General features: G+C 38.8%; 2 protein-coding genes across 3 annotated transcripts; one reads left to right on the forward strand and one right to left on the reverse strand.

Annotated features, from left to right (window-relative positions):
* The first annotated feature begins 33 nt into the window (after positions 1-33).
* LOC113686447 (electron transfer flavoprotein-ubiquinone oxidoreductase, mitochondrial) lies at positions 34-8,647 on the forward strand. Its single transcript, XM_027204066.2, has 14 exons — positions 34-211; positions 288-392; positions 525-677; positions 1,094-1,170; positions 2,988-3,069; positions 3,566-3,684; positions 4,157-4,234; positions 4,530-4,676; positions 5,471-5,536; positions 5,666-5,740; positions 5,886-5,936; positions 6,498-6,590; positions 6,700-6,868; positions 7,595-8,647. Exons 1-14 carry the CDS (start codon positions 166-168, stop codon positions 8,161-8,163), a joined length of 1,830 nt encoding a protein of 609 aa, XP_027059867.2. The 5' UTR covers positions 34-165; the 3' UTR covers positions 8,164-8,647.
* Positions 8,648-9,825: 1,178 nt separating this feature from the next.
* LOC113686446 (pre-mRNA splicing factor CWF19L2) lies at positions 9,826-22,420 on the reverse strand. Of its 2 annotated transcripts, none has more exons than XM_089191190.1 (19): positions 22,289-22,420; positions 21,995-22,120; positions 20,769-20,831; positions 20,297-20,347; positions 19,674-19,745; positions 19,210-19,350; positions 18,557-18,656; positions 17,613-17,728; positions 17,325-17,368; positions 16,597-16,890; positions 15,444-15,828; positions 14,771-14,965; positions 14,039-14,173; positions 13,265-13,379; positions 12,633-12,727; positions 11,912-12,028; positions 11,760-11,798; positions 11,118-11,234; positions 9,826-10,603 (listed from the first exon to the last, which is right to left on the reverse strand). In XM_089191190.1, exons 1-19 carry the CDS (start codon positions 22,376-22,378, stop codon positions 10,274-10,276), a joined length of 2,625 nt encoding a protein of 874 aa, XP_089047316.1. In that variant the 5' UTR covers positions 22,379-22,420; the 3' UTR covers positions 9,826-10,273. The 2 variants fall into 2 exon arrangements, with proteins under 2 accessions (XP_089047316.1, XP_089047315.1); XM_089191189.1 differs by having other exon boundaries at positions 20,766-20,831.
* Positions 22,421-22,428: the final 8 nt, after the last annotated feature.

Below are 22,428 nucleotides of genomic sequence, written 5' to 3' on the forward strand. Positions count from 1 at the left end.
TCTCTTCGGTCAAGATGCTTTACTCAGCGGTATAACGCACAACTCTACGTGCGCAAAGTTCGACCTTTGGATTGTTGCGTGTTTCCTGTGTTGATAATCTTCATCGATGGACTTTCATATCACACTTTCCTTAACTTTGGTTCTCAACTATTGATCAACGCACACATGTGGAACAATCGTGTCTTGAGTCTTGGTAAAAGTGGGCACAGAGGTACAAAGTCGTTCGTTCGTTTTTTGCCACACTGCGCTTGATCTTATGGTGTTCGTCTTTTTGTCACTTCTTTTAGCCTTGCGACCAGTCTTACATAACAGACTTTGCTCAAGTGAAGCTGTACCCAAACTAACGACTCATTACACCGTCGTACCGCGAGAAACTGATCCAAGATGGAAAGGTAATGTTTTACTTTTCTTAATTTTCAAGCATTGCTTCACCAGGTGATTTTATTGCTTTACTCTGTGACATAGATTAACGCAGTCCTGTGCTCCCACTATGTCAGACGCAACTGTATTTGATATTTTTGCAGAAGTAGAGATGGAGAGATTTTCGGACGAAGCCGATGTAGTTATAGTTGGTGGAGGACCGGCAGGCTTATCAGCAGCAATCAGACTAAAGCAATTGGCTGAAGAAACAGGGAAAGAACTTAGAGTTTGTCTTGTCGAGAAAGCTGCCGAAATCGGTAAGATTACCGCACTCTTTTTCTTGTTTCTGTCTTTGCTACGTTTGAATTGAGCATAGCATAAATCGTACGCTTCATGGGGTTAGTCAACCATTTAAAGTAACATTTTTCAGCCCTGTGAGTCACATTGAAGAGATTTGACAAAAATAAATTTATATTTTGTTCATTTTTGATCGGCCGACGTATGTTACTGAGACGGACAGGATTCTGGGACACCCCTCATTCACACCCCCTATCCACCCCTCCTGAGACAAGTGCAAATTTGCATTTTTCAGACACATGTTGTAAGTAAACTCTGGTGCAGCTGTCATTCTCATCTCGTTGGTAGAAAGGACAGCACAGTTAATCCACAATTTGTTCTTTAATTTTTTTCACTTCATCAAGTTCACTTTTTATTACAATATCCCTTGTTTCAGGTGGACACACTCTCTCTGGTGCCTGCCTGGAGCCAAGAGCACTTAATGAACTTATTCCTGACTGGAAAGACAAAGGGGTAAGTTAGCCCCCGTACTCCTGGGATCTGATCTAACCTGTAATTACTCTTTCTTGGTGCCACACATTTCTAAGTGAACCAAATGAAACAATTTTAAGTGTTTTGCGAAGAGAACTCCTCGTTGATAACTTTGTGGAAAAGATTTTTGTTGTAGTTCTTCATAATATTCTTAAACAGTGCTTTAGTCCAAATGTGATCAATTTTCTGGCCATTGTTTGCTTTTATCAAAGAACAGTGTACATGGTGAATTTTGTGGTCATTACAAAAATCTTGCCTCTTGGTTGTCATGTTGTCCAGATCTGTTTAATGCATGTGAATAAAGTTGGAAGGAGAAACTATAACCATCAGAGCTAGAAATTTCAGCAGACTTATTCTAATGTTCTGATAATGTTAAAAGAAATATGTTTTCCTTGAGATCTTCAATTGAATAATTTTACCAAATTGCTCAAACTTCTTATGTCATCTAACTTTTTCAACCATAAAAGGTCATATTATCAGTAGCCAAATGCTTAAGTTTGAAATTACTGTATTTACCTGTGTATAATGTACACCCGTGTATAATATGCACCCTAATTTTTGACCTCTTTTTTTCCAAAAAAAAATATTTCAAGACAAATACCAAGAATTAGAACTTCCGTTTTTTCACTTAATTAACAAGAGCTGGGAATTCATCAATAATATGTTTACAACAATTTCTAACTAGTTGCTACTACAAAATTGTCGGAAATGAGACTAAAGAATCTGCTATGTTCCGAAACTTCACGTTTTTATTTTATAAAATCAACTTAATCTCCCGCTCTCTCTCACCGTTCTCTGTCTTTCGCTCTGGTCTCTCTCATTTTAAATATATAATATGATCCTATTGTTCAATCATCTGTCACTTATCGCAAAAAGTCAACCGGAAATCAATTAACGCTGAATAATCTCACAAAATATCACATGCACCGAGCACCTAATTACAAGCTTTTCTATTCAATAACAGTCAAACGTTTTACAAAAGTTGTAACTTGAAGTCCTTATTAATATACCTAAATTCACAACTGGAATTATTATCATAAAAGCCATTCATAAACATTATTTCTACTCACAGCACTGCTGGTAGCTCAAATATCATCACTGCATAGCAATTGCATGATTTAAGCAAAATGTTCAGTGTCTTTAAACAATGAAACCTTCAAATTCCGACTCACAGTCCGATTCAAATAAGTTTTGGATGACTGAATCATCAAGTTCATCAGTGATCTTGGTTGAATTGTAAACCGATTCATCTTGTGATCCATCCAAATTCTTTGTGATCCCACACTTCAGAGAGAGGCAGCGATCATTTCTGATGGAATGGCTTTCTACTCTTGCGAAATCTACAAAATCTACAAACCGATCAGTTCCTCCGAATCCTTTTTTTGTCGTTCAGTAAATTCATGAATTCCATCAGCCATCCACTGCTTTCGGACTCCATGTCTAAACGGTTTGTTCAAAGATACATCGAGTGGCTGGAGAAGGGAAGTTTGTGTTTGAAGGAAGCATTTTACAGTATATGTCACATGAGCTTCAAATGAGTCGTAAACAAGCAAGCTCTTTCTCTCTAGGCCACTGATCCACGGACTTTTACTTTCTTTGTTGTGTTTTTAATGTATGCAAATTAGGACGTGTTTGACAAACAATAGAATCCATGTACAATATGCACCGCGATTTTGATGCTTATTTTTATAGGGAAAAAGTGCGCAATGTACATGGGTAAATACAGTAAACCATATTATAAGGAATAAGGATTTTTTTCTTTGCTTTGGTTTTTATTAAACTGCTTTCTGCTTTACTAGGCACCTCTCAATACACTGGTAAAGGAGGATAAATTTGCAATTCTCACAGAGACTGGAAGGATTCCTGTCCCCATACTGCCAGGTGAGATATGTACACAAGCAACTGGATCTAAAGTAGGAGTCACTATTAAGCAAGTGCTATTTAAAAACACTTTGTCAAGATCATGGGAGGATAGGTGTATTTTAAAGTAACAGTGGTGGCCATGATTACCAAACTTCAGCACACCCACAGTTACCTGTCAAAAGTACACTGGCATAATTGCATGTTGATTTTATATTTTTACCATAAAATGGAAGGGAGGGAAGGAAACAAAGTTTGTGAAGTAGCAAATGCAAATTGAGCACAAGGGCATGGTTTTGTCACTGCAAACCTCCTAATAGGGACTCCTTCATTGGAAATCTCTTCTCTCCGTCTCTCTCCCTCTCTCTCTCTCTCTTTTTCTCTCCCCCCCCCCCCCCCCCCTCACAAAACAATACTATAAACAGTGTTTTGTAACCTGGAATAGCTTCATTAGATTTAAAAGAGATGATGACAATGATGTTTGATTATCTAGATTTTTGTTTCCTTATTTCATCAGGGCTGCCCATGTACAACCATGGTAACTACATTGTACGTCTTGGAAATGTTGTTCGTTGGCTGGGTGAGCAAGCTGAAGCATTAGGTGTGGAAATATACCCTGGATATGCAGCCAGTGAAGTGAGTTGTCATTCATAGTAGGAATCTTGCCCAGAATTTTTAGAGATACATGAGATGATAAATTTAACCCCCCCCTCCCCAAAAAAAAAAAAAAGACAAAGGACATTAGTTCAAGTACTCTGAAACTGAATAAGAATCTACTAACATAATTTTTTTGTAGGATTGGGTCATACCTCAGTAGGGAAGAAAATTTCTGGCCTAACATCTTTAACTCGCAAGATTCTCCCCCTAGCTGCCACATATTTCTTTATAAATGGGTTACAAAAATTTGGTGTTAAATCAAGATAACAACTTCTTCCTGATCAGTTTGATTATTCTCATTACCTGTTTGTTGGATAACATATGGATATTAAAGGGAGAAGTTACATGTTGATCACTTAAGGAAATTAAAGGGTTGAAGTCAAAGTAACATGTATCAGAATGGTATATTTTTATTTTTAGTTTTGAATTTGTCTTCATGACCCATTGCTAGGTGCTGTATCACGATGATGGCAGCATTAAGGGAATTGCTACAAATGATGTTGGTATCCAAAAAGATGGCGCTCCTAAGGTAAGCAGATGTTTCAATCTGCATGATGCATCATGAAAGAATGTTATCATAATAATAGCTTACTTACGTTTGATAGAAATTGTCTGTGTAAAAGGGAAATCTAATTGTAGTGGAACCGAGGATTAGCAAGGTTGAAAATAGAAAGATAAGGCTGAGTGGTCATTGATATCGGTATTCTGACTCAAGATTTCATTGAAAATTCTCCTAACTCTCTGTCGTACATTCACTATAAAGATTGTTTTGAGAATATGAGATAAATGTGAGAATTGATGATGGTGTGTGCATTCAATCACAGCCAACATTTGAGCGAGGCATGGAACTTCATGCAAAAGTGACCATATTTGGTGAGGGATGTCATGGCTATCTGGCCAAGAACTTGTACAAGAAGTTCAACCTGCGTGAAAATTGTGATCCACAAACGTATGCAATTGGGCTCAAAGAGGTAATTCTTGACGGGTTCTTCATATTTCTTTATTGGTCTCTCAAGATTTTTGGGTGTATCCCTTTTAGTTCTGTATATTTTGACAAGGATTTCTGGCTGATTGTAACCCTTAAGCTCTGATTCTAATTTTTCCCTTTAACTCCTTGCAAATTATTTACCAGAATTTGGTGTTAGATCTAGTTATCAAGTTTCATCTGATAAGTTTAGGCATTCTTGTCACCCTTTTCCTGGCAAATGTATGGATATTGTAGGGAGAAGATACATGTATATCTCTTCAGGGCGTTAAAGTATTAACAATTATTTTCTTGCATGATTAAAGTCATCAGTGCTGTGCTCTGCCAGAAAGAAAGTGAAGCATTGAATTGATTATCCACTGAAAGCTGTAAACAATACATGAAAGGTCAAAGTGAATTGTGAAAAGTTGATATCTGACAGTGTGATCACTAACCTTGCAACACTTTGCACCAGTGAAAGGCTAAGGGTGACTCTTAAAAATATTAGCTTCTTAAAATTTGCTCCAGTGGTTTATAAACCTTATCAACCTCCATTGAATAATCAAAGTTGTGATTTTAGATCAGTACATAGACCCAGAACTCATATAAAAAGTGTTAGTTTTCAAAGAAACAGTGGTGCTATGTGGGGCTTGGTATTACCAGATGATTTGATGTTATCAACTGAGTTGATAATGGACACAGGCCAATCGTAAAGAGATTCAAGAGCTGAAGTTTTGTGTGGTAGCTCTTAGTTAAAGCCAGAAGTTATATAGTGTCTAATGCAAGGCTGTCTTTATGTAGCTTTGGGAAGTAGCTCCTGAGAAACACCATCCTGGAAGAGTAGAGCACACTGTTGGCTGGCCTCTGGTATGTTTTGATTGAAATTATCTGAATCGTGTGATGCACTCTTGAATGTGATCTTTAGTAAAACTTAAAGACTCATGGTATCTCCAAGAGACTCCCTATGAGGATTTTTTTTACTTTTTTCTCTAACAGGATAAAACTACATATGGAGGTTCATTTCTGTATCACCTTGATGAGGAAACACCTTTGGTTGCTGCTGGTTTTGTGGTAAGTGGATGACAAATGGACATCACAAGAAATTCAGCTTTCAGCAGTCCAGGCAATTGCAAATGGTGGCATTTTGTGTCTACCAGTATAGTAAATTTTTGGTTTTCAATGTTTTTATGACATGGCATCTTTTCTTCTGGTTTAGGTTGGATTGGATTACAGCAATCCCTATTTGTACCCATTCAAAGAATTTCAGGTAACTTGTGTCATGCAAATTTTGTCTTTTACTTTTTAGCATGTACTCTAAATTAGGAAAGTTTGTTTATTTTTGTCAGCACCTTAGGAAATGTCTAGAGAACAATACAGAGGATATAAAATACTGATGTTAGGGTGTAAAGAGTTAGGTAACCCTTTAACTCCCATGAGTGACCAAGAGAGAATTTCTCCTTACTATATCTAAACAATATCATCCAGACAAGTGATGAGAATAAAGAAAAATACCAATTATGGGAGTACTAATTGATCTGATATTAAATTCTCCAAACTAACATAATGAGAATCATTTGGCAGACAGTAAGGAGAATTACTAATGAGATCTTGGGAGTTAAAGAAACAAACCAAGAACACATGTGAGTCTGGATGCTCAGTTCTGATGAAGTACATATACACACATGGTGAAAGCATAAATTCAAAAAATTTATGGCCTGGTGGAATTCTAAGTTTCATGCTATTGTCTTTTACAGCTTTGTGCCCAGAGCAAAGGTACTTCAGTTCTTGTCAAAGTGATCCTATTAATTGATTATGTGTTGCACTCTAGCGTTTCAAGCTTCATCCCTCAGTAAAGCCAACATTTGAAGGAGGCAAACGGATAGCCTACGGTGCAAGGGCACTCAACGAGGGTGGATATCAGGTTGGAACATTTTTATCAAACTCTTTAGGCCCTTTCAAATCTCCTCCCATCTTGTGATTTCTTATTTATTCTATTTTCATTATTTAATCATCGCTGTATGTATTTTCAGTCTATACCCCAACTGGCCTTTCCTGGTGGTCTTCTTGTCGGCTGTAGTCCTGGATTCATGAATGTTCCAAAGATCAAGGGAACCCATACTGCAATGAAGTCTGGCATGCTTGCAGCAGAAAGTGTATTTGAAGCAATAACTGATGAAAATTTTCCCTGTGATACACAAGGTATTTGTACTGAATTCTCTTTCTTGAAAGTAAGTTAAATTTGATTGGGACAGTCTTAACGGTAATAAAAAATTGAATATTACACAGGGTGAAGAGTTGACTAAAAATTTATTTCATTAACGTTTTGCAGTATGGAAAAAAGCCGGTAAAAAGTTTTTGTCGATTAGAAAGTTATTTGTCAATGAGTAGTTTTGACCTGACAAGAAGCCTATCTCATGGGACAAAACGTTTTTTTACACTGGATCTCAAATGCCCTGTAAAAATGTCCAACCAGGTATTGAAACTTTTGCCAGTCAAAACCTGATTTTTAGCAGACAGTTGCGGGTGATCGCTCGCTATTTGCTGCCATGGCATACAATTTGTCACGTTAGGTTATTTTCTTATTGTCTTCACTGCTTTAACTGCTTTAACTCCCCTGAGGGTCTAAGGTAGGACTTCTCCTTACAATATCGAGCAGATTAGTGATAAAAATAAAGCAAAATATGCCTTAGGGGATCATTAACTAATCCAATACCGAATTCTTCGAACTACCATCATAAGAATTGTATTGTGGACATGGAGGAATTTTGCTAATGAGATCATGAGAGTGAAAGAGTGAAGCCATTATTTGTAATTTAATTTGGATTACACTCTTTATCCGTTTTAATCCCATTGTCGGGTTTGTAATACCCCTTTTCACTGCAATCATTCAAAGTCACATCGTGTGCCTTTCCTTTTCTGTGTCAGGCCTGCTTGTGGATTCATACGAGTCACGGCTACGGGAGAGCTGGATCTGGAAAGAACTTGAGAGCGTGCGCAACATAAGACCCTCTTTCCACAGCCCCTTGGGTCTATATGGCACCATGTTGTATACGGGTATTTTCTATTACATATTTCGCGGCAAGGAGCCATGGACACTGAAAAACGGCAAACCTGATGCGGAACACTTAAAACCCGCCAAAGAATGTAAAGCGATCGAGTACCCTAAACCCGACGGAGAAGTTACCTTTGATTTGCTGTCTTCTGTTGCTCTCAGCGGAACAAACCACGAGGGGGATCAACCGGCGCATTTAACCCTACGGAATGACTCCGTACCCGTCGATATAAACCTGGCGATTTACGACGGACCCGAGCAGAGATTTTGCCCCGCGGGGGTCTATGAATATGTCCCCAAGGAGGAGGGAGATGGAATGAGGTTGCAAATTAACGCCCAGAACTGTCTGCACTGCAAGACATGTGACATTAAAGATCCCAGACAGAATATCGACTGGGTAGTTCCCGAGGGGGGTGGGGGGCCGGCATACAATGGAATGTGATGGAAAATTACCGTTTGGCGAGGTACCGAAAAGAAAAACAATGATACTATCTTTAAGTTATTTTAAAGCGTCACAGCTTTCCTTGAAAAACTTAGAAATTATTGGCGATAATCGAACTGTCGAGGGACAGGTATTCGGTAAGGTCTCGCAATATGAGATCATGTCAAAGCAAATTCTCAAAAGCGCCGAACTTCATGTGTTTCGAATCGCTGTTTTTAAACTATCTCGCATTAAAATTTTTTTCACATTTTGTTTCTTTACAAAGTAATTCACTTCTGTCACGGGAAATACTGTATGTTTTATAAATATAAGATATTTAAAATCGACAAGCGCATGATGAATTGTACATGAATTCTCGTTCCCTAAGGCCGCGTTGCCCTCATCCACCGGAAAAAGAATGGGATAGAGGTTTTCGCTTCATGCTACATTCTTTTATGCAGAAAAAAATTAGATCACAAGGAAATAAACAGCCTATTTCAATGCTGTCGCTGTTAAAAGTTTCTTTAACATTGTTAAAAGAGATTTCTTAAAAGGTAAAACGGTAAAAACGAACGATAAAATCCGACGTTTCGGAGTAGTCATGACTCCATTAAAAGTAAAAACATGCAAATAACAGTATTTAAGCGATGTGGCGCGAAAAATTAACATAATAGGTGCGAAGATTATACAAATACTTTCGCACGAATAGAGTCCGATTGCACGTTCAGGTTTGGCTTTAAAGTTCTTATATGAAGCATTTCGTACAATAAGCAGTCAAATTTGTTCCTGCACTTCTTAAGAACTTCGAAGCATTTCAGTAGGTCCTGAGGGATCGTCCCGTGTACGTTCTTGCAATGTTTGGCAAAGGCTGAGGATTGTTGTTTATGTCCTTTTACACGATTGTGTAAATGTCCGCCTGTGTATCCTATATAACCTGCATCGCACAGGTCACATTGGTATTTATAAACAACACACTGTTCATTTACGATCGATGGCTTTGCTTCTTTCACATTCAGTTCTTGATCAATTTTTAAGCCTAAAAGTGAACACCAACATCCAGCCCGTATTTGTCAGCCGAAAAATTGATCAAGAACTGAATGTGAAAGAAGCAAAGCCATCGATCGTAAATGAACAGTGTGTTGTTTATAAATACCAATGTGACCTGTGCGATGCAGGTTATATAGGATACACAGGCGGACATTTACACAATCGTGTAAAAGGACATAAACAACAATCCTCAGCCTTTGCCAAACATTGCAAGAACGTACACGGGACGATCCCTCAGGACCTACTGAAATGCTTCGAAGTTCTTAAGAAGTGCAGGAACAAATTTGACTGCTTATTGTACGAAATGCTTCATATAAGAACTTTAAAGCCAAACCTGAACGTGCAATCGGACTCTATTCGTGCGAAAGTATTTGTATAATCTTCGCACCTATTATGTTAATTTTTCGCGCCACATCGCTTAAATACTGTTATTTGCATGTTTTAAACTTTTACCTTGATAATGGAGTCATGACTACTCCGAAACGTCGGATTTTATCGTTCGTTTTTACCGTTTTATCTTTTAACATTGTTAATTTAGAAAATGCCTATTTCAAGCGGTTTGAACTCTGATTATAATTAAAATTCGCCAGATTCTTTTTTTTTTCGATAGACTCGATGTACCGAGCAATAAATAAATTGAATCCTTCTGTCCTGGTTTAATTCTAAACCAATTGTCCGAGGGTTACATTTCCCAACGCTTTCATGTCTCGTTATGCACTGTGCACTGATAACTAGGCGCATTTGAAGAGCGACTTGTGTGTTTAAGTGCTTCACCCAGCTGAGTGATTCACGCCACCCTCTTCACCGAGCAAATCAAATCTACAACCAAGAGAAATTATCCACTCGCGTTTTCTCACGCTTTAGGCAGCTCACTTGTTTTCATTATGAGTTCTCATCGGCTCCTTCAGACTCTTTCCTATCTTACTAGCAGTTGTGTTTACTTTGGGTTTGGGCTAAAGATACTCGACTGAATTTATCTTGACTCCTTCCACCGAGGCTTCTCGTGTCTCTTATCTGAGACTAGAGACCGAGTCTCTCTGGAAAGCACACTTGATCCCGTGTATATAATTTTAGGCGACATCTTTCAATCTCTTTCTATCTTTCGAGTCCAGTCGTAAGGTTTCCACCAGTCTGCAAATTGCAGCACCTTTCTCTTGTGATGCTCAAAGTTCTCACGCCGCGGATTTCTCCATCTCTGCGGCTCAAGGTCGAGCATACCCCCAATAATTTCTTTGCCGAAATATAAAGGAAACAACGCTTCGTCCTCGATGACATGTGCAAATCCCCCATCCAGTCCGAACTCGACGCTGAAATAAGGAAGACCCTTAGGAATTGATACACGCAGTCCTTTCTTCCTTGTGTCCACCAATTTCACATTTTGTGCCCATTCTGTGTCCGATTCCAATATGGCTTTCTGTTTGAAGGAAAACAAATGAGATTTATTAGAAATTAACGACGTGAACCTAACACACACACACACACACACACGCAATCTATTTGTGGCAATTATGTGCCAAGACTCTTTTACTTGCCAGAACGGCTGGTTTTCAAAGCGACTTCGGGTTCATAATCGTAAGGTAAATCACGAAGCGAAGCATGGCACAGCGGTCAAACATTGGACATGCAAAAGTGGGCCAGTTTCTGGAGTCCATTAGCCAATTTGTTATAACATTGGAGCCTTGTCCATGGAGAGCCATGACTACTTCCGTCGCTTGTTGCAGTTTCGAAACGGTTCGAGCTTCAAAGAAATACGCTTGCTCTCTTAGATTCCTTGATTCCACGTAAGCATTTAAACTTTAAAGTTATTTTTAAACATTGAAGATCAATATTTGAAAAATGGAAGATTTTGGGAATGATTTCCAAAGCGCAGTCGAAAGTCTTTTGTAGAATTGGACAGGTTCTTTTAATCATTAGGCTTAGGGTCCCACCTTAAAATAAACGGGAGACATATCTCCAACTTCTTTGGGGAGAGGAATGCATTCGATAATCATGTGATGCTGTTTCCGCAACTGTTTGTGGGTTTCTATAAAAACCACGTCCTCCTCCTGTGTAAAATAAGATTGACTATTCAACTTCTCCCAACTCAAAGTCAGGCACACAACTGAGAAGAATAAAACATTTCTTCTGTAATCAGTGATAATCAGGGAGTTTGGGCACAGCGTTTTCACGACGTACAGGCTGCCGGAAGTCGAGAATACTTTTCCTTTGCCCTTGCCGCAGATTTTTTTGTCCTGAAAACTTTCGTTCAGAAGGCTTAATCGATAGCTTTCCAATTGATTGACAAATGTCAAAGATCACTAGAAGCAGTTGCATTCTCTTTATCTGGGTTTGACCCCTTCTTTCTCAACAGTGACCAACAAGCAATTTCTCCTTACAACATCAACACAGTGTGAACCAAAAAGGTGATGAGAAGAAATAAATTTATCTACAATAGGAAATTGTTTGATTTAGAATCAAATTCTTAACGTTTAAGTGATAGGAAATGTACAGAAGACAGAAAGGAGAATTGATATCGAGATCTCAGGAGTTCAAGGCTTAGTTACAGTGTGGATAGCTTAACGTTTTCTTACCTTTTCTTCAAACATTCTCGTGAGGCCTTTTTTGTAAATCTGTGTGGAGATAGCAAAAGCGTTAAATACCAAAAATAAACCGATAATGCCCATCTGGGAAAAATTTAAAAATTCTAAATATCCCAATAAATTCGATCGTTTCAAAACCAAACCTGAATTTCACTCCAAACGTCTTCGTCCAGCATAGTAGCCGCAGAACAGTGTTGCATTGGAATGATGAGACAATGACCTTCTGTGAGAGACTCGTGCAGAGGAAGCGCCAGGTAAACCTAGAAAAATACACACTTTCTTGTAGACATCATGAAGAGTAGACTCGATTACTAACCGCTGTTCGAGAAATGAGCTAGCGCTAACCCCCCCCCCCCTCAAAGTCACGGGGGGAGGGGGATCAAAGACCGGACTCAAGAAAACGACGGAAATCGAGCCTACATAAAGAGAAGTAAGATTCTTAACAATCTCTTATGCGGTAGGCGAGGTGGACTAACAGTTCGCACGATGGACTCCAGTTCGGTTCCTTCACAGTTATCCATTTTATTTTTGCCCATCAAAAAATATCAAAGATTGTCTCTGATTCTAAAACATTTCCCACAGTAGCTACTTACTGCTAACCTGCACAGGCACATTACACCCTACCTTAACTCTTTGAACCCTAAGAGTGACCAGCGCCTACTTTCTCCTCACAGTAATACTGCTGAGTCATTCATTACGATCATGAGAATAAAGAAAACGATCACCCACCTAAGAAGCTCTGATTATTAACCCAATTCTCCTTGGTAGTAATAGAGGAAACGTATAGAGAAGGGCAAGGAGAATATGGATACTGATGTTAGGGTGTACAGGGATAAGCCTAAAATAACACACAGCTCACCCCACCTTAAGTCCTATGGCAATAATGAGATGTTTGGCGATGTCAGGGTTCTCAAAACAGAAGCGACATCGTGCAAGTTGAGCAGCCAACTGTCTATGTTCTGGATGAAAATGATAAACAGCAAAATACATGGAATTCATTTTCATCATAAATGGGAGACACGGTGGGCTGATGATCATTGCGCTGGTCTGCGGGTCAAGAGGTCTGGGTTCAAGACCAGGCTGGGTCACTGAGTTGTGTTACTGGGAAAAACACTTTACTCTCACCATGCCTCTCTCCACCCAGGAGAATCCGGTGAATTGTCATCTGTTGGGGGGTAACCTCGTGATGACTGGCATCCCATGGAGGGGGGGGGGGAGGAGTAGTGATACTCCTTGTCGTTTCAAGCGAAGGAAACTGGGAAAAGCTCCTGTTGGCAGGGCCACTTGGCTCCAGTACAGACTTAACCTTTTTTTTAAATGACTATAATAAGTATGTCTGTTATCCAGTTAAGTTTCAAAACAACCGAATTTTATCACTTAAATTCGCCATCTGGGGTTCTTAAATACTTGCTCTGGAACAGGAGAAAGTGTCACGTTTTTGCTACAATATGGACGGTATATTCTGTCGGGTTGTGCTAATTAAGAGCTTTACTCACCTTTTATAGCTCTCTGCTTCTCCCGTTGTTCAATTTCGGCTGCAGATCTTTCTTGGGCAGCAGATGACACAAAATGGTCGTCTATGTCGAAGTCGTCTGAGAATTTTGTGCTTGCCTGCATGGAAAGACATTCGTTAATGATCAGTTGTATAAATATACCCTCCAACTTTTATCAAAGGCTCTGAACCCAACTATGCCGAGGGGATGTGTTAACTATCTTTCAACTGAACTTGATTCCTAGTATCTGAAACTCAGCTTGCGAACAGAACGACGTATGGAATGAAGCCAATTTAAGGCCACATTTCGCTCTCTGAACAAGTTTATAACAAAGTGATGACAAAATACACTTAACAATTTCTTACTGATCTTCTTTATAGCCATTTTTTTTTTCATTTCCCCGTCATAAAATATGCTCAGGTATACCATGTTTTTCCTACTAGGGGTGGGCTACTTTTGGGCTGAGAAAACGTGTGCTACGCGCTCTAAACTTAAAGCTGTAGTCTAAGAACGCAGATGAATCTCTGACTGTCACTTTTCAATCGCGTGGAGAAAAGTGACAAACGGAAATAGTTAGCGATAGTAGGCCACTTATATGAGCGATAAATGTATTTTGAATGTATACCTGTGAAATCGGTTGCCCTTCTTGGCTCACAAACGACTATACCGTAGGCAAGCACAGACCACTGTGATCTGTTCGCACTGCATAGATATAACTGCTTTTGTTGGAGTTTTAAGCCGCGATACAATATGCACACATTGCGTGCCTTTGATTACCTTGAACATTTTTGCCATCATGGGATCATTTCGTCCAGAGTTCGTTTTCTCTCTTCTCACCATTTCCTTCAGATCATAATTGTCGTCATCTGCGAAGTACCTCTCTCTTTTGCCTTCCTTACCATGTGTGGCTACCTACGTTGTGTAAGAACAATGATAGATACATACCAAAGAGCTATTCGGTCAAAAGATCTTTTTCGGTTTGCAGGTTTTGTTTTAAATCCAGCTCTCAAACAACTGCGAGTGTGAACAACTCCACAATGGGCAACAGAAAAACTCTATAAACCTTTGACTTCCCAGAATGAGCAGAAAGAAATTTCTCCTCACAATGAAACCACTTTTTCAAACAGAGGTGATGGGAAGAAAGGAAAATGCCAAGAAAGGAATATTGTTTGATTTCACACTGAATTCTCAGAGCTACAGTTAAAAGAAATGTATGGTAGACAGTGCAGAGAATTCATATTCAGATCTTAGGAGTAAAAGGGCTGTGGAGCTCATTCAAAATCAGTAGAATTCTCGAAACACCATAACATGACAACCTCAGGGATCAAAAAACCTTAAAAATATTGTTAAGTCTAATACGTGTTCATTGAAGATATCTCGTCTACACTATTGACTAAGGAACGGCAACGAAAGGTAGATAAAAAAAAACTGTGAAGTGGCATTCGCATGTTTCAACAAACGAAAGTGTAACAAAAATTTTTAGTTAGCAGTTCTCCCTAATGTTTTTACCTTTCGTCGCTTTTTTCGTCCTCCCCTCGTTTCCTCAGCTGTCATTTCCACTGGCCACACATTTCCTGTCGCATCAGTTCGTGTTAATAAAACCATCTGCTCCTCCGTTGTACTGCTTCCTTCCACTTGCGCTTCTTGAAGTTTCTTGTTTTTTCTCATTTCTTCCAGCTGGGCCTTCAACTTAGTTGCTAAATCCTGCGGAATTTTCGGAAGATGTCCATCCATTAAAAGCAAAACTAACCAAGCAGCTAAAAATGTCAGCAAATTTGAAACGACAGCATTAATTGAGCATTTTCTTGAGTTGAAAGTCGCTGGAAAAGATCTATGCAACAAAGCCCTCAGTGTGTATTTCCAAGTCGCTGCAAATCATTTTCTCGCTGCGAACAGACACGAGGTGAAAGCAGTTTGACGAAATTCTATTGCGAGAACAAAGATAAACAAAGAAATTCTCCACGTCACACGAAGCTAAATTGTCACTACAGCGCTAACCCAACAACAGTGTGTCGCAAGAACGGATCGCCTTGCGTGAAATGACCTCTTAATCTAACACGTTTCCCTTTGCACAGTCTGTCAAGTTGTTTAAGTCGGTTACTTTATTACTGAAAAGCTTACACTTCAAGAAACTACTTTCATGTATTGAAGCCGGCAAAATATTGAGATTTTCAACGCTCACCTCGTTTCCCATGATTTCCGCCTTAACAATCTTCGCCCCAATGTCATTCAAATCTTTTTCTGTGATTTTCTTTGCAGGAATAACAACTGGTTTTTTCTCTTCGACTTCTTCCTCAGAGCTCGAGCTGCTGTCTGTTTCTGGTTCCAGTTTCACTTCCGGAACTGATTCCTTATCCTCGGTGCGCTTTACTTCCGGTGGGGGCGACCCCTTCTCAGTTCCAATCTCTGCCTTCTTTCTCCATCCGCCCGAGGAACTGGAGCTTGGTCTGTCGTAGGAGTGTCTTTCCTTAATCGTGTTTTTGTTCGAGTCGAAGTCCCAAGTTGAAGACCTCTGAGGTGTGGATGTCGAAGAACCAGGACGCTTAAACTTACCAACGAAGGATGACCTGTGAAAATTTTGAGAACGAATGACAATTCAAAACCTCATTGTCGACTTTCCTGGGAGATTTATACTCCAGAGACCATATATTACTTTAGTCTCCGCCATTAAAAATTACAGATGAAACCATGACTCTGGCAGCGTTTTAAGATTCCAAACAGCAGCCGAACGTTTCAAAAAAGTATCTTTAAATGTGCCCAAGATTTTACAGCGTGGACACATTTTGATTCTTACTGATTCTTTTGATTCGGCAACCTCTTATCTCTCTCTCTGTGTTCTCTCTCTCTGTGTCAGAACTAAATCTCGCACCTCCTTTCTCTATCCCTTAGAATTCTCTTCGAAACATGCCAACCTTTTCTAATTTTTTTCGATTTCCAGGGAACCGCGCACATTTCTTTTGTTTGTTCGTCCATATTACTGAGTTGCTCATTTGAGGCAAATTTTTCGCTTAAGAATAGCACACCGGGAAAGTAGTGAATTCGATTTCCTATATTTTTAAACGACGAAGATCGAAATTGTATATTTTCTGGAACATACTTCTCCTTTAACCTTTCACATCCTAACATCAGCTTGCATATTCTCCATATTGTTTTCTGCACATTTCCTAAGGCGCTGACAGGGAGAATTTGTTTGACAATCAAGAGCTTCCTTGTTTAGTAATAATTTTCTTTATTCTCGTGATCTTCGTGTTTGAAACAAATCTTCGCCAGAATTTTGTCACCACTGCGCTCATATCAGAATTTGTGTGACAGATCACAGCAGCAGAACTCAGTACCTGTTATCGCCGGCGAAGTCGCCAGGACGTGCAAATCTGTTTGTATCATCTCTAGGTCGCTCGCGTCCTGTCTCCTCTTGTTCCGGTCTTCTTCTCCATTTATTTTCATCTTCTTCCCTTGTAGACCTGTAAGTTTTTCCATTGTCCCGAGAATATCTGTCCATAGGACTTCTGTCCCGGTTTCGTCTGCATTCTTTGTCTCTGTCACGATGTCGATCGTCTCTACCTTCTCTGTCACCTCTGTATCTCTCTCTGTCCCTCTTCCTTGATTCCTCTCCTCTAAGCTTTTCTTCTCTAAGTTATCAAACAAAGAATCATATCAGAACCGTCGCATCGATACCCTGTCTCTTTAGCGTCTGAAATTCAATCACGGTTAGTACTATTTCTAAAGAGGAGTTTTGCGCACTGAGATTGGTCAAGAAAATAACTTATCATCCTCCCCATCAATCCCAATAAGAAATAAAACCAATCGCGACTGGATCATGTGGGTTTTCCTGCGCCCGGAGGTCGTGCATTTGACATGGGTTCCCAGTGGTTACTTGTGATATTTTCTCTTGTTCTGATTGGCCATTGCGGTTTCTTTGGTTTGGTTTTACGACATGCAATCGATACTGTACACCTTCTGATGAAGACAACTTTGCCCAACCATTTTTCTTTTTTCTTTTTTTTTTTTTAATGATTACAAAATACATGAACCAAAAAGGTTTAAATAAACAAAGAAGCAATACCTATCCTCGGCCTCCTTGATCATAGCTTCCAGTTTCTGTACAGACTAACATTATGAAGGAGATAAAAAGAAGGATTTCCCATCAGTGCCAGGAAAAGGGGTATTTGCAAAATTTGGGTCTACATCAAATGAGCTGCTTACAAATTGACTGGTCTCCGAATTCTCATGGGGGCTTTTGCTGACAACTTTCCACAAGTTTTGTTCTGTGGACTAAAACGACGCCACTAAATCGCGACTTGGACAAAATTTGAGCTTGAGACCCTGTAAATTGACCAAAAAAAAGACTAACCCCGTATCTTTTAGCGACAATATCAGCCAAACTCTTGCCCTCTTCCTCAGCTTCATCTTTGGCCCTTTGATAAGCTCTCTTCAACCAAGCGCTGCTAAATGAATGTCCGGCATTTCCTAAGAGAGGATAATAACAAACATTTTCTTGTATCGTTATGATCACCTACGTAAAGGACACTTCAAAAGAGTCTTGCACAGCAACTAATGTAGGATTGCATCACATATGAGAGAGAGCTTTGAAAGGAGTGTTTGTTTTGGTCCGGTATAGTACTGATTTTGCTTCCTATCGATTGTCCCATCATCGCATCCTTAGCTTCTGAACTAAAGCCAACTGCCACTCGTAATTTGCGCTTTCCAACGCTGGAGGTAGTTTGCTAGCTTTTAATTTGAAATTGATGGACTCCTAGCGATAATCTTTATTATCCTGTATGGCAGATAGAACGCATTTTGATTTAGAGTCCAAAGTAATCCAGGTTTGCTTTGTTTTTACGTCTTGTGTGATTGGTCAAGAAAACTCACTCCACTCTATCAACCAATCAGATGCAAAACTAAAACCAGTCACGCGTTTTCCCGCGCTTTTAGCAGTTTGGTTGTCTTAACGTTGCGTTTTCATTGGCTCTTAAAAGGTACCTTCCTCTCCTCCAATTGGCTGTTGTGGTTACTTTTGTTTTGGTTTTATAACACTCAATCGAAAGCACTCTATGACAACTTTGGTTTTGTTTTACGACACTCGATCGAGATTTGCTCCTCTCTAATCCAGTTAGAGCATATGTTCTATAATTGCGACCAAAGCGACTGAAAAAATGTCCCCTGATTAAGAATTTTTTCACTTCTCGTCGCCTTTCTGCTAGAAAACGTATTGATATTGAGAGGAAAATTTTAATTTTTTGTCACTTGTGGGAGTGAAAGGGTTTTATTAGTAAGGAGTTACCTAAGCTTTGTTACCTTCCTTGTGATGGGTGTCCTGTGAACTCTTCTTCTCAGATGGTAAGCCTGTACCTCCATCTCTCCAGTATGGGTTCAATTCTTTAGCATGCTGTCCTGGCTATGAGTGCCAATAATAATATTGAGTGTCACTACTTCTTAACGGTCAACATGATCTAAATGGCTTCAGTTTAAAATAAATTCAAATAAGTTTGACCTCAGTCTTTTCTACAGACTGCAGTAATATGACTTAAACGCTGTCTAATTAGTTTTGGAATTTTTTCATTTATTGATTCATTTTTTCTTTTCTTTTCTCATCCCCCTCGTTAGTGTCTTTTGGTCAGGTTGTTGTCATTTTTTCATTAGTTACACCTTCACTTTCACCTGAGTTTTAATATGTTATCCTGTTAGCTCATTTTCGTGTAATAAAGTTTACTGTTCAAAAGATAATGTCTCGCTTTTACTGTTACAACAGCTACGTGTCTTGAACATAAGTAAATGTCAATCAGCCTTGTTTAAGACAATTTTTAAAAAAAATTCCATTGTTACCATTTTCACCAAACCTTTTTTATACCTATTCCCCTCTTTATAATAGCCTTCTACCCTTTTTACACATATTATATCATGTAAATAGGAGTATTAAGTTGAAATAAGAAATTGTTCCTTTATCTTACCCGATCAATGCAAGACAGAGCTTTTGTTTCCTCATCATCTTTGCTTTCCTTATCTTCTTCTTCCTCCTGATGCACTGGGTCTTGAGAGCTTGATGTAACTGGTGGACACAGCATCCAGCTGTCACGCTGCTGTTGCATTACCTGTTGTAAATGAAAATACAGGTTACTCCTTCACCCTTTACACTCTAACATCAATTTGCATGTTCTCTATACTGTTCTCTATACATTTTGTAAGGTGCTGAGAAGGAGAATTTGTTTACCAAACAAGAGCCTTTTTATTAATTTTTCTCTCTTGTTTTGCATCATTTATTCTTGTATCAGGGTTCTTCACTCAACCTTTGACCTCTAAATTTAAATAAGGCATTTTCTTTTCAATGTAGCTCCCACCACAATCAGTCAAAATTAACTTGTCCTTAACCTCAGAATTAATTTCAAAATAATCACATTAAATTTAAAGTACTTACCTGAACTTCACCTGGTTTTGACAATGTAACTGAATCAGTTGTTTCTTTTTCAACCCAATCATCTCCTGACTCCTGCAAATAATAAACAGTTACCAGACAAGATAGAACAAAACATTTTAATTTGTCAATGGTGTGCTGGTATGTTATTTACAGACCTGTGTCAATGGTTGAGGTAAATAGTTTTTCTGGTAGACACTGAATAATTTCAACATTTTTCCATCACCAATTTCATTAGCCCTTTAACTCCCAAGATCTAATAATTAGATCTTGGGAGTTAAATTGTTAATTCTCCCCTCTAGCTGCCTCATAATTCCTTGTAATTAAGTTTTGGGAATTGATGTTAGATCAACACAACTTCTACCTGATAAGTCTGAGTATTCTCATACCCTGATTGCTGGATAATGGATTAATATTGTAGGGAGAAGTTACATGTTCACATCTCTGACAGTTAATTGTAACTCCTAGAGGTGATGGCAAAGGAAATGGGTGAGAGGGAGCACAACCTTACGTGAGCAGAATATTCTTTACAGCAGGATGCAGTGGAATGGTATTGAACATGAGCATGTGACATGGTCAGCTCTCCACCAGGGAAGAAGAAAAGAAAACATGTGATGGACACTTACCGAATCTGAGGACATGTTTTCTTTACTAGTATCTTTCTTCTGCTTCTTGTGCTATAATGAAAGAGAACATGCTATATTTTAACTCTTTACACTCTAACATCACTATGCATATTCTCCATGCTGTTCTCTATACATTCCTACAATGCTGACAAGGAGCATTTTTTTAAAAACCAAGAGTTTATTTAGTTGGTGATCATGACCTTAATGTTTGATTCAGGGGTGATGTTGTAGAGAGAAATTAATACAATCACTCTTGGGGGTCAAAGGATTTACTGATCATTGAGTGGTGAAAAAAAAAGTTCACTCTGACCATGTGCTATTCTGCTACCCTACTGACTCTCAGGACACATTGTAATATAAAAATGGGTTTCATCCTGATATCATGGAGATAAGACTTTTATATAAAAGGTTGAGTAACCTGTGCTTTGCCAAATGTAGAATACCAAGCCTGTGCTTAAGGGATCCTTACCTTCTTCTCCTTTTTGTCCTTTTTTTGCTTCTTCTCTTTCCTGTGTTTCTTTTTTTTCGATTTATCCTTTCAAAAATAGGACAGTCATGTAGATTACATTGATATTGATCACCCTAAAGAGTATGTTTCTATCGAATAACTTTGCTCTGTGATTCTTCAAGAAAACTTACTCCCTTACTCCATCCTCTCAGCTAATCAGAGGCAAAACTTAAACCAATATTGACATGGCCATGTAAGTCTTCCAACCCTTCAGGTAAGTTGTGATTTGAAGCCTTTTAGCCTAAGCGGGACAGGGGGGGGGGGTGGGTGGGTTTGATCACTTTTTACTAGGTATGTGCCATTGGCTTCTCAGAGCCCCTATCCCAAATTATAGTATATTCTTTGGAGCCCTAATGATAGACACAATCAATCTTATCTTAACATTTTTAACATTTAACACTAATATAGCGCTTATCCACATGCATTCTAAGTGCTTTACATCTATTGTATTACAGTATGACTTAAAAATATAAAAACAAAAGATTAAGTTATCTAATTTAGATTAAAAGCACATTTAAAAAGGTGTGTTCTCAGTTTAGATTTAAAAATATTCAAACTGGGCGAAGACTTGACTTCTAAAGGTAAGGAGTTCCATAAAAAGGGAGCAGCTACTGTAAAAGTTCTAAAACCATAAGACTTAAGGTTCCATTTGTTTTGTTTTAAAAGAAATGCAGAAGACGAACGAAGCTTTCTATTTGGTACATAACATTGGATCATTTCATCAATGTAGACAGGGGCAAGGCCGTTTAGAGATTTAAATGTCAAAAGAAGAATCTTGAATTGAATGCGTTGATTAACAGGGAGCCAGTGCAGATCCATCAGGATAGGGGTTATGTGGTCGTGTTTCTGTATACTTATGTAAGTTTGGCAATGCCAACGGTGACAAAATTCCAGAATTTTCTTATTCCTAAAATCCTGAAGATGTGTGACCCTATTCTAGTAGCTCTATTGAAAATGCAACCCCATTATACTCAATTTATTCGTGAAAGTGCTACCCTCTCTATCGACACATCCCATTAGGAGGATACTTCCTAGAAGTCATATTAGTTGTAAGTAGCCTCCCTCAGCTTTCAGCTAAATACTCACTTCATTAATAAGTATTAAGGACTTCATTAATAAGAATAAAGAACTCTGATGAGTGTTCTGAAGGAAAAAAAAACAGTTAGTGAGACAACAACTACGTACACTACCTTATCATTATGGCTGTCGTCCTCCACTGTCAAACTATTGCTTAAGGATGGCAACATCCACGAAGTCTCTCCACTCTCAATGCGCTTCTGTTTTTTCCACTGCTCTCTCTCATAGTCTCCTTTTGCCTGAACGAAAGGTAGATCAACGTTTAACCATGCTTCTAACGCGCCAAATAAAAGCACTTTTAGAAGCACTCGACAAGATATACATGATGCTTTTCTATTGAAGGCATTTCTTCGTGACTGACTCGATTTTTCAAGCATTTTTATTGATCAACCACCGAGGAGGCTTACCTTTTTGAGGATTTGCTCTCTTGCTTTCCTAGTTTCTTCTTTTTTCGCGTCAATTTCCCTCTTTGAAATAAAGTTAATCAAATCCGCCATGTTAAATTTGAGTACGCTGACAAGTCTTCCTATTACTGATGGCTCAAGCC

The sequence above is a fragment of the Pocillopora damicornis genome, chromosome 13, assembly GCF_964200805.1.
Source record: "Pocillopora damicornis chromosome 13, jaPocDami1.2, whole genome shotgun sequence".
Classification (NCBI taxonomy): Eukaryota; Metazoa; Cnidaria; class Anthozoa; order Scleractinia; family Pocilloporidae; genus Pocillopora; species Pocillopora damicornis.

Bases quoted from the DNA above. Each gene is read 5' to 3' on its own strand.
- LOC113686446 (XM_089191189.1), bottom strand. From the start codon at position 22,378: ATGGCGGATTTGATTAACTTTATTTCAAAGAGGGAAATTGACGCGAAA. The intron at 16,891-17,324 runs GTATTGCTTCTT...TTGATAACTTAG, and splicing joins ATCAAGGAGGCCGAGGATAG to AGAAGAAAAGCTTAGAGGAG. The intron at 10,604-11,117 runs GTGGGACCCTAA...TCCTTCAAACAG, and splicing joins TGTCTCCCGTTTATTTTAAG to AAAGCCATATTGGAATCGGA.
- LOC113686447 (XM_027204066.2), top strand. From the start codon at position 166: ATGTGGAACAATCGTGTCTTGAGTCTTGGTAAAAGTGGGCACAGAG. The intron at 393-524 runs GTAATGTTTTAC...ATATTTTTGCAG, and splicing joins AACTGATCCAAGATGGAAAG to AAGTAGAGATGGAGAGATTT. The intron at 5,937-6,497 runs GTAACTTGTGTC...GTTGCACTCTAG, and splicing joins ACCCATTCAAAGAATTTCAG to CGTTTCAAGCTTCATCCCTC.